Genomic DNA, 15,920 nt, shown 5'->3' with positions numbered 1-15,920 from the left:
TTTTGGATACATTTATATTTCAAAATGCATTTTATTCATTTAAAATTTTCTATCGCTAAAACTTCTTTCATGCCGGATGTACACTGTGCGATATTTTCGATCGTTTCGCTCAGCCGCAGCTCAAACTGTACGACCAAATCGCAGGGTTTAAAAGTTCACAGCTCGTGGAACGACTTTCAACAGAGCGAAACCCTCACGAGAGGTGACAGGATTTTCAAAACAGGTTTGATATTCTTGTGACCTACGACTGCTGATCAGGAGCTGGTCGTGAAGTATGAATCGGTTCTTGTTACCCCATGTTGACTACATGAACCACGACACACGATTAAGCCAAAACTCTGCCCGATCCCAAAAATTTTACTTTAACACTAAAATCGCACAGTGTACATATTTGTAGCCTATGTTTATTTTCTATTTGAAAGTTTTGCATAAATTATCAAAAGTGTTTTTTGAGAGAGAGAAATGCAAAATAAATGCATTGTGTAACTAAAAAATAATCGTTTGAATAATCGTGATTTCAATATTGACCAAAATAATCGTGACAATGATTTTTTTTCCATCATGAGCAGCCCTAGTTTGTGCGTTAAAAATGTGTGAATAACAAAACAACTCCAGGTTTGTTTGTGAAGAGGAAAAAAACTAAAGAAAATAGATCAGAAAATAGAGTAATATGGGCCGTTTAATGTTGAAAATCACATTCTGTTGTCTAAAGAGTGTTTCAGAATCAGTATTCAGTATCGAGTTTAGTCTTTAGTGTTGTTCGATACTGTAATTTCCAACTCAATTTCGATACTCATTCCTCGTGTTCCAGTGGACGACGGCGTGAGGATCCGTGTGCAGCCGTGTGGTGTCAGCACTCGTCTGGGATAGAGCCTCCTGCACCGCGACGCAGCAACGCAATCAATACCCGACCCTTTAAATAGCCTTAACTCTGCTTAGAACAGCAAGAGACCCGCAACTACTCACAGCAGCACTATACAGTCTACAGGAGGATACAGGAGTACAGTACAAGTCCTTAATCGTCCCAGCGCGCGGCCGTCTCTGCTGCATCTGCTCTTCTCGTGCACCAATTTGGATAACAACTTAAAGAGACAGGCCGGTATTTCGGACATAGGACCTCATTTTCTTGTTCCTACTTCATATTAGAACAGGATACACATAAAAAAGTACAGACCTGGTTGGGAGCAGTTCTTGGGCACGGTGTTGTTGTCCAGCTCAGAGGCCATGAGCCGTCTGCCCCAGTGCTCCAGGCCCTGGTCCCCGTCCTCCACCATCACCATGCTGTGACCTAAAACACACAGGAGCAGCTACAGGTTAGAGATTGTACAGAGCATTTCATGAGATATTGAGAACAGTCTTGCTTTTATATAAACTTTTAGTGTACTGGCCTTAAAAAGTGCCTCCAGAACAGACAGATATTTTGTTTTGGAAACCAAATGATTAAAGAATACAAATGAACACTTTACTACAGAGACGGTCCTGGACAATATGTGACTCCATCACATTAGAGGTGTGCAAGAATATCAAAGTATGGATATACTGTGATACTAAACGTAAGCATAGAAGACACTAGAAGTGTAAAGGTACATGTATTCGTGCTGAACCGTTTCAGTACGGGTCGTTCAGGTGCAGAGTTGTGCATGAGTTAGTTTGCGCAATTTGTGTGTGTTTACATTCTGCCACTACATGTGCAGCTACACAGAAGGCTCGGCTTTTTGATTGGGGTGGCAGTGTTTTCCGTAGTGCTTTATAGTTAGGGCGGTCGCCTTGACAATAACTGCCCCCCACCTTGACTACCTCCCTCCGAACCACATGAATCCTCGCAAAACTACGGTTGGCGCGCCCCGGTCCTCACTTTCACCGGCACGGAATCTGCATTTTGTTCCCATACTGTACTGGAAATGAACCGATCTGTGACCTCAAACCTGAGGTACGAACCAAACATAGACTGTATAAAAGAAATGGACTATGCGAGTGTGACGTCACCCACAGCAGTCAGCGCCGCTCAAATGAGGCTCCCGATGCTCATGGTTATAGGAGCGAATCTGGAGCCATATTCTGTTATGAATACGATTTTTTTGACGGTCAAAAAAAAATTCAGGATGATGTTAATATGAACATTTTAAGACCAAAATGACGAGGCTCACAGCAGCAGATACAGAGAGAGGAGCAACAAGATGCTAATGTAAGTCATTTGTGTACTGCTACACCCCTAGAAGACACACAAAAAATGCAAAAGACACACACACAAGTAGTCACCATACAAAATTTCAAACTTGATACCACTCCAAAAAGATTCCAATACCATGATGATAATAAAAATAATCCCTCAGTGGTCCAGGTAGGTTCCATAGCCGTTGGTGGTTCACAGGCGTATACGAGTCTAGGTGCTCTTATACTTGTTCTGATAAAGTTATTCGGGAAAGGTTCATTTCTGTCCTGTGAATGGGACTTAGTATCAAAACCTGCTCAAATGAGTATCTAGTTTTCTGATACTTCTTTCACTACTACTTCTTGATTTCTTTGTACAATTTAAAGTTCCATTTGTAGCTTTTACTCTAAAGTTTCCTCTGCAAAATTCACATCAACCCATGTTTCATTGATCTCGAGTCTGAAGCGGTTATTCTTTTTAGCCTCATTTGAACTGCTTAAGTGCACCACCCTCCCAGGTTCTTCCCATAAACTGTACAGAGCGAACCCGTTATCTGCTGCGTTCCAAACAGGAAGTGAGCATGATTCAGGCTCCATCGACTCTGGCTCCAATTCAGTTTGTATTGAAAAATGGTCATCGCTCCCTCTGAAACTGCTGCTGTGAGTCTACATACTACAGACCCGGAGTTGTGTTTTGTTTCATTCACACAAGTTTGAGTAATCCTGCAGTATTAGTCTGTCTACATCTCCAAAACTCAAAATGCTCTGTTTGACTTTGTGATGTCATGTAGTTGCAGTTTTCAGGTTAACAGCTACGTTTTATCTTTTGTTCAGTAGAGATCGGCAAGTCCAGAGCTGAAATCATCCAAATGATTGTAGTGAAGGTGCACGGAGTTTAAAAACACATTGGAGCACTTCCTGTTTTAACCCATGATATCATGAGGTGGAACAGACAGTTTTCAGTTTGAGAGAAGAACTCAGCCTAAACACTCAGGTACAATGAGAATCCATGTATCATTCGTTCAATCGTTTTTCAAAATAAAACCAAAAAACAACAATTTTCTTCATGATTTGTCCCCAAAACCAAAATGAAAAAAAAGTGGTTAACAGTTTCCCGTTTCCATAACTTAAACTGCGTTGCCGGACTTTTGCGCTGCATATGGACTGAACCCAGGACTGATCCCACGACTGAAACAGGTCTAAACCAGGACTAAACCAGGACTAAATCAGGTCTAAACTCGTCTCAGTCCCGGTCTCAGTCCCGGTCTCAGTCCCGGTCTCAGTCCCGGTCTCAGTCCCGGTCTCAGTCCCGGTCAGTCAGTTCCCGGTGTCTCAGTCCCGGTCTCAGTCCCGGTCTCGGTCCCAGTCTCAGTCGGTCACCTGACAGTCTACGCGGGCGCACCTCTTGGCCCGTCCCGATGCTCAGTCCTGGTTCAGCCCTTGTTTAGTTCTGGTTTAGACTTGGTTTAGACCTGGTTTAGACCTGGTTCAGTCCTGGTTTAGTCTGTATGTGGCACAAAAGTCCGGCATCACAGTTTAAGTCACGGAAACTGCAGTTATCAGTTTTTTCCATTATTCATTTAAACACAAAATCGAAAACTGAAAAAATGAATCATTCACTTTTTTCATTTTGGTTTTGGAGACAAAGGATGAAGAAAATAGTTTTTTGTTTTCTTATTTTTGGTTTTACACGGATTAATGAGGTTCATAACATAAATTCGCAGGGTTTGTGTGTTAAACATGTGTGAATGAAACAAAACACAACAACTCCAAGTATGTTTTCGATGAGCAAAATGTTCGTATTAATCTGCTCTACATGATCCTCGTGTTATTATTTTGCCATTTTCGCTATTCCTAAAAACAGAACTGGCTCTAAATTTGCCATTAGAACTGCCAGCTTCAGTGAGCTTCATTTGACTGGAGCTGAACACTATGGGTGACGACACACTCACTTACTCTACAGTCTAATCTTCCACATTCTAATGGCAACTGTGGCGTTTGTTTTTCTGTATTTCAGTGGTGAATATTCAGAAATCTATCGAGCTAAATCAAAATCAAGATTATTCAGAATCCGAGTCACGTTGGCGAACAATTTCCTTTTCCTCCAACAGAAAGCGCCGTAGAAATGATTATTATTTAGCGTGTTGTGTAGCGCAGTCATTCACACCACGTCGACCCGACTCAGGCCTTTTAATCCTCCTGAAAACTTTGAATCAGGTCTGTGCCTTTTGGAGCTGCTGTGCGCCATGGCAACAAGACCAAAAGACAGATGTTATGTCTTTATGTGAGGAGAGAGGGAGGAGAGGAGGAGAGAGGGGAAGGAGAGGAGGAGGAGAGAGGAGGAGAGAGGGAGGAGGACAGAGAGGAGAGAGGAAGGAGAGGAGGAGAGATGAGAGGAGACAGGGAGAAGAGAGGGAAGGAGAGGAGGGAGGGGAGAGGGGAGAAGGAGAGAGGAAGGAGAGAGGGAGGCGAGGAGAGAGGGAAAGAGAGAGGAAGGAGGAGAGAGGGAGGAGAGAGGAAGGAGAGGAGGAGGAAAGAGGGGAGAGAGAGGAAGGAGGAGAGAGAGAGGAGAGGAGGAGAGGAGGAGGGAGAGGAGGAGAGAGGAAGAGGAGGAGGGAGAGAACAGAAGGAGAGGATGAGAGATGAGAGGAGAGAGGAAGGAGAGAGGAAGGAGAGGGAGGCGAGGAGAGAGGGAAAGAGAGAGGAAGGAGATAGGGAGGAGAGAGAAAGGAGAGCGGAAGGAGAGATGAGAGGAGAGGGGGGAGAAGGAGAGAGGAAGCAGGGGTGGAGGAGAGATGAGGAGAGAGGAAGGAGGAGAGGGGAAGGAGAGGAGGAGGGAAGGAGAGGAGGATGACAGATGAGGAGAGAGGAAGGATAGGATGAGGAGATGGGAGAGGAAGGAGAGAGGGAGGAGAGAGGAAGGTGAGGATGAGGAGAGATGAGGAGAGAGGGAGGAGAGGAGGAGAGGAAGGAGAGAGCTAGGAGAGGAAGGAGAGAGAGGAGAGAGGAAGGAGAGAGGGAGGAGAGAGCGAGAAGAGAGGAAGGAGAAGAGGAGGAGAGAGGGGATGCGAGTGGAGAAAGGGAGGAGAGGGGACAGTAGCGACGGAAAGGAGAGGGACGAAGAGGAGAAAGGAGACAGGAAGGGAGGGGAGAGGAGAGAAGGGGGGAGAGGGGAAAAAGGAGAAATGAGATTAGAGGGGGAGAGAGGAAGGAAAGAGGGAAGCTAGAGGAGAAAAGGAGGAGATAGTAGAGAGGGAAAGGAGAGGGATGAAGAGGAGAAAGGAGATGGGAGGAGGGAGTTTGAGAAAGGGGAAAAAGGAGAATGAAGGAGGAGGAGGGAAGAGGAAAGAAAGGAGGAGGAGAGTTAAACGAGAGGAGAGGGAGGGAGGAGAGAAGAGGAGGAGGAGATGGTGCAACTTTCATTTTTCATGTAAACTGCTCTTAAGCTCGTGTAATGAGGACACTCCACAGGTCATTATGTAAAGAGGCGGTGACAGCAGCCGCAGTGTGGAGCGACACGATCCAAACTGCGCTTCCCAACACGGTTTTAAAGTGAAGTGAAGTGTGCTGCAAAAGGGCACAGGGTCAACGTTTCCAAGAAATACCGAAAACACGATAAAGCCGTGGTCGCGATCTAACACAAACAGTCTCGAGATTTCATTTAAGGGCCTGTTTACACGAGAACGCTTGCAGGTAAAAATGACAAAATATTTTATCGGAAGTCGGAAGTGCCTTTCCTGATTTAGTCAAAGGCCAGCAGTGAAGTCGGCTGTTTCTTTTTTGGGATGACTCTGAGACGTGGACACCGACAAAAAATCTTTTGAAACCATCCCATCACAAGAGTTGGATAATTTATTGATTTTTCAGATTAATTTTGACATCATCTTTTGCATGCGACTATTTGCATTGTTTTCACGTTTCTACACTGAGCCCAAGACGCAAAACTCTGGTCAGATCTGCTCACGTTGTGCACACGTTTACATCACATACATCACCACCTAGAGTCACCACCTCGCCGCCGGGCATGCATACCCAATCGAATTCCACACACTTTTGCGTCACCATATGCAAGCAGATTTTCTCCCAACAACACTCCTCTAAACGCGGAAGTTAAAGTCTTAAAAAGTGAAGAGCGAAGTCCAATTTTGCGTCTTCTGTTCAGACCGCCATCATATAAACGTATCTTAAAATGTCCTATATTACACAAAATTTACTCTTGTGAGGTTTAAAGGGACAGTCTGAAATCTCTGGACATTGGCTAACTTGGATAATGAGGTCCAGAGTGTTGGAGACGTGTGTGTGGACACTTTTTTAAATATTCCATACGTTCCTTGTATTTGCAGAGGTTGCTGGTGCTAAGCGATCTGTGTATCATTCGTTCATTTGTTCTTCAATATAAAACCAAAAATAAGAAAACAAAAAACCAACTGTTTTCTTCATTACCTGTCTCCAAAACCAAAATGAAAAAACAAATAAATTAGTTTTTTTTCAGTTTTCGATTTTGTGTTTAAATGAATAATGGAAAAAACAGATAACGGCCGTTTCCGGTTTTCGTGACTTAAATTGCAATGCCAGACTTTTCACATATGGACTGAACCAGGACTAAACCAGGTCTGGGACCAGACCAGGACCAGACCAGGACTGAGACCGGGGCAGAGACCGGAACAGAGACTGAGACTGAGACTGAGACTGGGACCGGAACAGAGACTGGGACTGACTGAGACTGAGACTGGGACCGGAACAGAGACTGAGACTGAGACTGAGACTGAGACTGAGACTGAGACTGGGAGACTGGGACTGAGACTGGGACCGGGACTGGGACTGAGACTGGGACCGGAACAGAGACTGAGACTGGACCGGGAACAGAGACTGAGACTGACTGGACAGAGACTGGACTGAGACTGGAGAGACTGGGACTGAGACTGGAACAGAGACTGGGACTGGGACTGGGACTGGGACCGGAACAGAGACTGAGACTGGACTGACTGGGACTGGACCGGACTGAGAGACTGAGACTGGGACCGGAACAGAGACTGAGACTGGGACTGGAACTGAGACTGACTGGGACTGGACTGACCGGAACAGAGACTGGGACTGGGACCGGAACAGAGACTGGGACTGAGACCGGAACAGAGACTGGGACTGGGACTGGAACAGAGACTGAGACTGGGACTGGGACTGGGACTGGGACTGAGACTGGGACTGGGACTGAGACTGGGACTGAGAACGGTTTAGTCCTGGTTTAATCCTGTTTTAGTCCTGATTCAGTCCTGTATGCGACACAAAAGTCCAGCATCGTTTAAGTCACGGAAACGGCCGTTATCCGTTTTTTCCATTCTTCCTTTAAACACAAAATCGAAAACTGAAAAAACGAATCATTATCAGTCTGGTGTAATAATAGATTTGCTTCGGGTGTTTTGTGGAGTGAGTAAGACTGTTTTTAGTGGCAGGATAACTGACCATTGACATGTACAAGTCTGGCACAAGGAAACGAGATCCTATGTCCAAAATGTCTGACTGTCCGTTTAAGTCATGTTATAATGTTGTTACCTCCTCAAAAACAGACCTGGAGTTGAATTTTGTTTCATTCACGCATCTTTGAGTCATTATTATGAGTCCGTCTACATCTCCAAATCTCAAAATGCTTCGTTCCAAATTCTGATGTCATGTCGTGGTAGTTTTCAGCTATCTTTTATATTTTGTTCAGTAGAGATTGGCACTTCCAGGGCTGAAATTATCCAAATTATTCTCGTTTGAGAGAGGAACTCAGCCTAAATATGCAGGATTTGTGTGTTAAACATGTGCGAATGAAACAAAACACAGCTCCATTTACGTTTGTGACGAGAAAACGACATTATATCATAGATCATAAAAGGCCCGTGTTGCGCCATTTTCTATCACTGATGACAAATTCAAAACAGACGCAGAAAGAGAGAGAGAGACAGTCAGGCTTGCGATACTAAATAGTTTATGACAACGCAGTTCAATGAATGCAGTAAACAGGACATTAGAACGACTGTAACATCATTCAGCAGCTCCATAAAGGGCACCATATTAAACGCAATTAATCAAATATTGTTTAGTCGATACCAATGATGCCTTACACTTGTAGCGCCGTTTACAGGCTATTCAAAACCTCACACAGCGATACACAGGCCTCATTATTCATTCACTCTATACTCAGTGGTTCTTCCGTAGCCACAACTGCCCTGGGACAGACTGAGGGAACTGAAATATTTTGACAAAGGAGGGTAGATAACGTAAGATTTCTCTTCTTTCTGCTCCTTTTCATTCATTTCTTGTCTTGTCTGATGTTGTGACACTCTCGATGTCTTTTTATACTTTATGAATGAAATAAATAGAAAAAAATTTAAAAAAAAATATCATAATCGTATTGTCTCATAATCATCATAAATCATCATCAATAAATATCGTAATAAAGTCTCATAATAAGATCGTGGGCCATCAGAATATCTCGAATCACAAGTTTCTTCGCTTAAATTCACTGTTATGGTGCAGGAACAGTTAAATAAAACAAAGAACTACACAGACCATGAGCCTTTGCGGTGTTTAAGTGCAGACTACATGAAAAAATAACTTGTTAAACACTTTTAAAGCGTATTGTAATAGTACTAAAACGGCTTTTCAAGGCATTTTAAAAAGGAAAAAGAAACTAAATTTGGTCAGCCTTCACCAAATATCGCAAATAATATCGTCCAGCAAGATGCATATGGTGAAAGTATCGAGAGATTTGGATATCGTTACATCCCTACAGAGAAGTGAAGCTGCCAATCGAAATTCCAAGCCTCAAACTATAACTATTATAACGAGTCAATAGGAGAGATGGGCGATATATTGGCCAATACCGATATCAATACTCATTCTAGATGTTCCAGGCAGAAATTTTTCCCGCTCCATTCTCAGTGTCATTTTTGAATGTTCCTGTTCACTCTGTACACCTCTGATTTGCAGAACAGCTCCAGGTCTAGTGATCGGGTGTATCAGAGATGGACAGGAGGAGCTGGACGCCAGGACACTGACTGCAATATTTTTTTTTGTGGTCTTAGGCAAACCATCGGCTCCTGAACGCTGACAAGACCAAGGAATTGGTGACTGACTTCAGGAAGGAGAGGACATCAATGGAGCCCGTCACCATCCAGGGCCATGACGTGGAAATAGTGAGTGCGTATACATGCACATCAATAACCCCGGTTATGATCGGGTTTTTTGAGAGTATCCCGGTTTCTTGATGGTGCATGTATACGCAGTAACCCGGTTTCAGTAACCCGGTTATGGCAGTATCCCGGTTATTAGAAACCGGGTTACTGTAGCTGGTGTATTCCGATAGTAACCGGGATACTTGTGGCATGTATACGCAGTACCCCGGTTACTGCAACATAAAGTTGAGTGCGCATGCGTCCAAAAGACACTTTCCAGCCTTTCACCACAACAGTAGTGACATAAATAAATTGACCAACATAAATAAAGTGACCAAACAAGTGAAATGACTGTAAAATAAAGAGCTGCGCTAAACCTGCACACGTACAATCTGCACTCGTGTGACGCTGAAAAGCTAAAACATGAACTATCTCCTATACTCTATATGCACGGAACACACTTACCATCATTAGCGCCTCTTCTGTCACAGAAATAACACACATAATCCACAGAGTCGTGTCATTTAGTCCAAAAGAAACTGATCGCATCAGCGGCGCAAGGAGCGAGTTGTTTTTATCGCCGCTAACAGTTTATGCTAATTAGCCTACGGTCTTAAGTTTCGTTTCTGTAAAACGTAAACAAATGTGATCACAGCTGAATTATCTGATCAAACGGGCTGATGTGGCTCTATAGTGTTTATGGTTTATATGTTGTAAAGTTGAGTTTATTTATGCAGAAGATTTTAATGAAGAATCTGCACAGTGGATTGTGGGAGATCTCGTAGCTCCTTAGCTTCTTATGCTAAAGGAGCTCACGGTTTGTATTTTTCCTGGTTTATGAAATTGATTTAAGTTAATTTTTGCGCCTGCGCATTTGTAAGATTATGTCAAGAAACCGGGATACTCCATTTGATCATGTATACGCGGATATGAGTGTCCCGGTTTCTCAGTGCGCATGTAAACGCAGTAACCCGAATACTGACATAACCGGGATATGGCTAATAACCGGGTTATTGATGTGCATGTATAACGCACTCAGTGACTGCTGCAAGTACCTTGACGTCCAGATAAACAACGGCCCGGACTGGAAGGACAACTGTAATGCATGAGGAGACTATTTCATGAGAAAGTTCAGGTCTTTCAGTGTGTGCACCAAGTTACTCGAGATCTCCTACCAGTCTGTAGCTGCCAGGGGAGCAGCACCGGTAAAAGGGACATTGGGCGGATCGACAAATTGATGTCATTGGCTGCAAATTGGAGACATTTGTCAGTTTATTACCATTTTTACATTTTTTACTCTTTGTTATTGGACACAGTAGCTCACACATCACATTATATTCCAAGTAATTTCCCTTGTTGATCAATAAAGTTTGTCTAAGTCTAAGATGAATGAATCAGAATGAAAATAGAACATTATCGTTTATCCCAGTTAAATGTGTTATTTTTTTTAGGGATGTAACAATAACCAAAATATCGTGATATCGTATCGTCAGAAGTCTCACAATAATTTCGTGGACTGTCGCAATATATCGACTTACAAGTTATAGTTTATAGTAAAAATAAAAATATAGGGAACTACATATCCCATGATTCATTTCAGTGCAATCATCATGAAGAAATGTGTTTTTTACTTGAATTCTTGGGATTATGACGGAAATAATTCACACCAAAATCTTGTCAGGGTATTTTAAAAGCAGAAACGTGTCCTATCTATAAATTATATCAGCCTGTGCAAAATATCGCAATAAATATCGTATCGTGAGACGCATATCGTGATAATATCGTACTGAGAGATATGGTTATAGTTACAGCCCTATTATTTTTACAACACAATAATCAAAGTCTCCAAGGATTTTGAAAGCTAAATATCAGTATTGACAAATATCGGTAATCGGCCACAGCAGAAGGTCAAATATCGGATATCGGTGTGAGCCTGCCAGCTTTAAAATGGCAATTGAAATGTCTTGCTGCGCTGTTGCTTGTATTGAAGTGGAGCTTGCGTGTGCTGCATTTCACAGCAAGAAATAGCAGCACTTTTGGCAGACTGGTCCTTGGAGCAGCATCTGACTGACGCCGCGTTCAGATGTTCCTCTCGTGTGGGTTTTTTTTTCCACGTGGCAGATTTTTGCCTTTTGGCTCACTCACATGATTCTATTGTCTGCCGCTCGGATCAGGTGACCGTCTCCCGTGATGAAACGTCGGTGCCAGTACAAAGGGCCCGTTTCAGTTAACACAGAGTTTCATTCTCGAGTCAGAGTTATTAGATTCTGGTTTTGTGAGGGCCTATGGGGAGGAAGGCCGTCAGAACGCAGAGCTCACATCGCTCATTAAAGCAGTGGTGGAAGAGGCAATGGATTTTGTTACTTGAGTATTTTTTGTACTTCTACTTAAGTAAAAGTATCCCATGAAGAAAATGTACTTGAGTATTAAAGTTCTCGCTTAAAATGTACCTTAAAAAGCCCTAATAAAACTTAAAATGTATTGATTTTTGATACAGATTTGAAACTGCATAGCTTTTTATTTGTATAAGGTGTTAAAAGCCCCCAGAGTCAAAACTAAACTGAACAATAGTAATGATTACACTAACACAAATTAATGGCAATACTTTCATTTTGTTAAATCAGTCCTTCTCAAATAGTAGTGCTTGCTTTTTTTTATTTTTATTTTTTTTGCCGTACTAGAATAAATTGTAATTGCACATCCACTACAGTAGTTGGCAGTGGTGCTCTCATTGTCAGACTGTGCGCAGGGAGTATTAACGCTATAGTGTCGTTTTATTGCAGCGAGCAAACGCACACGCAGCACAGAGCAGGAATTATGAAGTGTAGAGAACAAACTGTTTACTCTGACCACGGTGGGAAACGAGGAAAGGCCGCTGTGTTTACTGTGTCTAAAAATGTTGGTAGCAGACAACATGACAACATGAAGCCAAATAAATCACGGCATTGCTTAAAGACATTACACTTCAGCGAATATTGTCAACAATCATCCCGCTTTGTGAATGGTACTTCAGTAAACCAGCGAGCACGTTTAGCATCATATACGGCGGCATACCAAACACCAGAGGAGCTGATATTGCCGAACTATAAACACGGACATGATCTTTAAAGATGAGGACATGGGAGCGGATCGCCTCATGACGCAGGTGAGCACAGTGCGGGATACGGACGGACACATGCTGCACGTGTCTCGGGAGTCGCTTTGGAGACACGACTAAATCGTTTGCTCTCGTATGTAGGCGACCGAAGGCGAGGGTGCGATTTGTCCACCTTTGGTAGTGGTTCTGTGGAGTGGGGGAGCACGAAATGTTTTCTTCTTCCTAGGTTAAGGCGTGACAGAAAATAATTGAGAAGTACTGTGTTAAATGACCGCTCAAAAGGCCCATGATGTGATGTTCTTTAGAATCATTTGGATTCATTTCAGCCCCAGAACTGACCATCTCTACTGAACAAAAGGTAAAACATCGCTGTAAACCTTAAAACTACCACAACACGACATCACAGGGTGGAATTCAGCATTGAGATGTAGACAGACTGATGAGGGATTACTCAACAAAAAACATACCTGGAGTTGTGAGCTTTTAACCTTATAGGAATGGTGTTCACAAGAGTCAGTTTTGCCTAATATAGCACCTTTTAAACACTCAGAAAAATGCCTTCCTTGTGTGTAAATTGTCTGATTCAGAACTCAACACTACTTCCTTTATTTTTGTACTTCTCTTGAACTTTTCCCCCCAACAAACTGCTACTTCACTGACGTAAAACTGTGATAAATATTAGAAAAACACGAAAACCTGCCATACGCACTTGTACATCTCAAACTGGTGATAGTGCAGACTCTCGCTCGTGTGTTGACGTGAGCGTGTGTTTAGGGCAGGTCAGATAGCAGCGTGTAATGCACAGACAGATTGTGCACAGGGAGACTGCTCCTGTCCTGCTGCTCTGCTCCTCCCACCACCCCGCCAACTGCCCTTCAACCTGGCAACCTCGCCGTCTATACGTGAACAATACGCCTGTCACCATCACTGTCGGGCAAGTCACTTCAAAACTAATGTGTTATTTATGACTCGTTACTGTCATTTCAAAGTAATTCGTTAGATTACAATATTACTGTATTTATGGATGTAAACAGACGCACGTGAGGAACTACTCCGGCCTTTTTACTTTTAAAGAACGCCTCAAACTGGATTCACAGCGCGGTTTTGTGGACTGGGGTCATTATTTGCGGATGACAAATTCTAACGTGTGATAATGTGGATGAGATGCTGCGGTTTATATTTACAACTTTACAAGAGTTGAGGAATAATTATTTTCGCTCCATCCCGAGGTTCGTATCTCGCGTCTCTGTGTTCGTCGCTCCTCTGCCTCTGACCCTCCGTTTTATTGGCTCTTACCGTAGCGTTGTTGATGTTTGGTGGTTACGATCTGACACCAAACACGAGGAGCACAGCGGCTTCACAATCGCACACGATGACAAAAGTCCGGTCGCACCAGTCGCACCAAAAATCGGGTAAATTCTCATGTAGCGTGTGTCAGCGTTTAATAATACATTTGACGTGATTCACAATGACGGTATGTATCCGTTTTGTGATCGGACGTTTCACCGCTGCTGATCTCGCAGTTGTTTTAGCAAAATTGTATGAAGAAAAACAAGAAACACCACTTCAATCCAGGTTAAAAACTGCATTTTAACGCACGGTACGGACATTTGTACCGAGTAAAATATTACCAATTTTTACTCCCAGCACTGGTCACCATAATGTTATCTCCTCAAAAACAGACCTGGAGTTGTGTTTTGTCTCATTCACACGTGCTCAAAATGCTAAAACCTTTCTGGTAGGGGCTCTGGAACAAGCTTGTTTCCATGGAGAGATTATTTGCTTTGCCTGAACGGTTTCACAGTAACTCATCTATGTTTCATTTAGTCAATTAGATATTTCACTGGTTAAAAAAATACTACGAAAAACACACATTCCTACAAAGAGAGACCTGACCTTTCCACAAATCTGGTCTGGAACTTGGTCAGAAGGCATTGCAAGCTCATGTCCATGGAAATACACTACTGGTCAAAAGTTTTAGAACACCACACCACACTTTCTAGTTTTTTACCGTTTACTGTTGACCAAAACGTATTCTAAACTTTTGATTCATAAAAGTGTCCACCTTTGGCAGATATAACAGCTGAACATACTTGTAGCTTGTACTTTTTACAATAGAAATCAAATATTCTTCAGAAAGTTCTTCCCAAGTCTGTTGCAGAAGTTCCCATAAATGTGTGGCACTTGTAGGTTTCTTTTCTTTCACTCTTCTGTCCAGTTCATCCCAAACCAGCTCGATGGGGTTTAAGTCTGGAGACGGTGCTGGACACTCCATGTTTTCAAGTTTTACCATCTTGTTCTTTTTTCCTGAGGTAGTTTTGGACTTTTCAAGCTCTTCATTGGACTTGCACGACATGAATTGCCATAAATAACTGGAAAAATTAAGGCGTTATAAAACTTTTGACCGGTAGTGTAGATTGAGTTAATGTCATACTATTGGATATTACAGACAAGGCATTACAATTTTCCATGAAGACAAGTATCAGACCCCCCACACCAGAAAGTTACACAACGCAGCATTAACAGATATTTAACTTTTCGTTTCAAGGAGATTGGAAATTCCAAGTTTGAAATTATCCAAATGATTCTAGTGAAGGTGTATGTGGTTTAAAAATGCAGTGGAGCACTTCCTGTATTACCACTAGGGCTAGGTATCATATTCAGAAGTTGCCAATACGATACATACCTCGATATGTAGGCCACGATACGATACATATCTTGATACAGTGAGCTTTCAATTCGATTCAGTACGATATATTTCTAATTGATTCAATAAGTTTCAATAAAAATAATGTCTAAATCGTGGCTGTGACACTAAAATTATTTGTTAAACCACTTCTTGTGCAAAGTGAATATGAAACACAAACATTTTAATCACCAAAAAAAGGTAAAAATGTCAAATGTGTCGCATAAACGAGTTTCCTTCCTCTAAACACGCAACAAAACTGTAGCTCTGTAACAATAATTTAATAAAATATAATTAAAAAAATACTCTTGGCGATATATCGATAAAGCAGCCCATGAGATCGATACTGTTTCACATTAAACAACAGGATATATTGATATTTCTATATTAGATAAGAACACAGTAGAGCCTTTTCGTATGATGACACAAAAATGCAAGTGTTTGGAGGGACAATTAAAGAAATCTGAACACCTTTACTACAAGTACAATTACTGCGATACCGCTTCTACTGGCGCTGCTATACTTCATGTTTCGACTTTTTCTCCCCTGAGCTGATCTAACCGCTGTGACATTTTGTTTTGCTGTGTTGAATAGAATGAACTTTGCAGCTGCATTGTGCTAAACTGAGGCCTATTCTTCTCTGGATAACTTCATCAGACATGGTTACACAGCGAGGAGGAGATCAGCCCGGGCCATTCCACTTCTACGGGGAATTAACTGCCAACATGCCGAGATCATCATGCAGGCTTTTGTTGTTTGGAAAATGCTACATTCGCCGGAAACAACGCGTTAACATGTTTTACTTTGCGCCGTGTGCTAAGTCACTTCC

At 42.5% G+C, this 15,920-nt stretch overlaps 1 protein-coding gene across 3 annotated transcripts in view; it reads right to left on the bottom strand.

Moving 5' to 3' along the window:
* slc24a4b (solute carrier family 24 member 4b) overlaps window positions 1-15,920 on the bottom strand; it is a 148,115-nt gene that overhangs the window by 103,007 nt on the left and 29,188 nt on the right. For all 3 annotated transcript variants that reach the window (XM_020929276.2, XM_055149704.1, XM_055149705.1), the window contains exon 2: window positions 1,175-1,288. In XM_020929276.2, coding sequence (XP_020784935.2) covers window positions 1,175-1,288 — 114 coding nt within the window. The remainder of the gene's footprint in view (window positions 1-1,174; window positions 1,289-15,920) is intronic.

This window comes from Boleophthalmus pectinirostris, unplaced genomic scaffold (genome assembly GCF_026225935.1).
Source record: "Boleophthalmus pectinirostris isolate CB_2022bp ecotype Guang Dong unplaced genomic scaffold, ASM2622593v1 HiC_scaffold_13, whole genome shotgun sequence".
NCBI classification, from domain to species: domain Eukaryota; kingdom Metazoa; phylum Chordata; class Actinopteri; order Gobiiformes; family Gobiidae; genus Boleophthalmus; species Boleophthalmus pectinirostris.
This window is presented reverse-complemented; position numbering and strand designations above follow the sequence as displayed.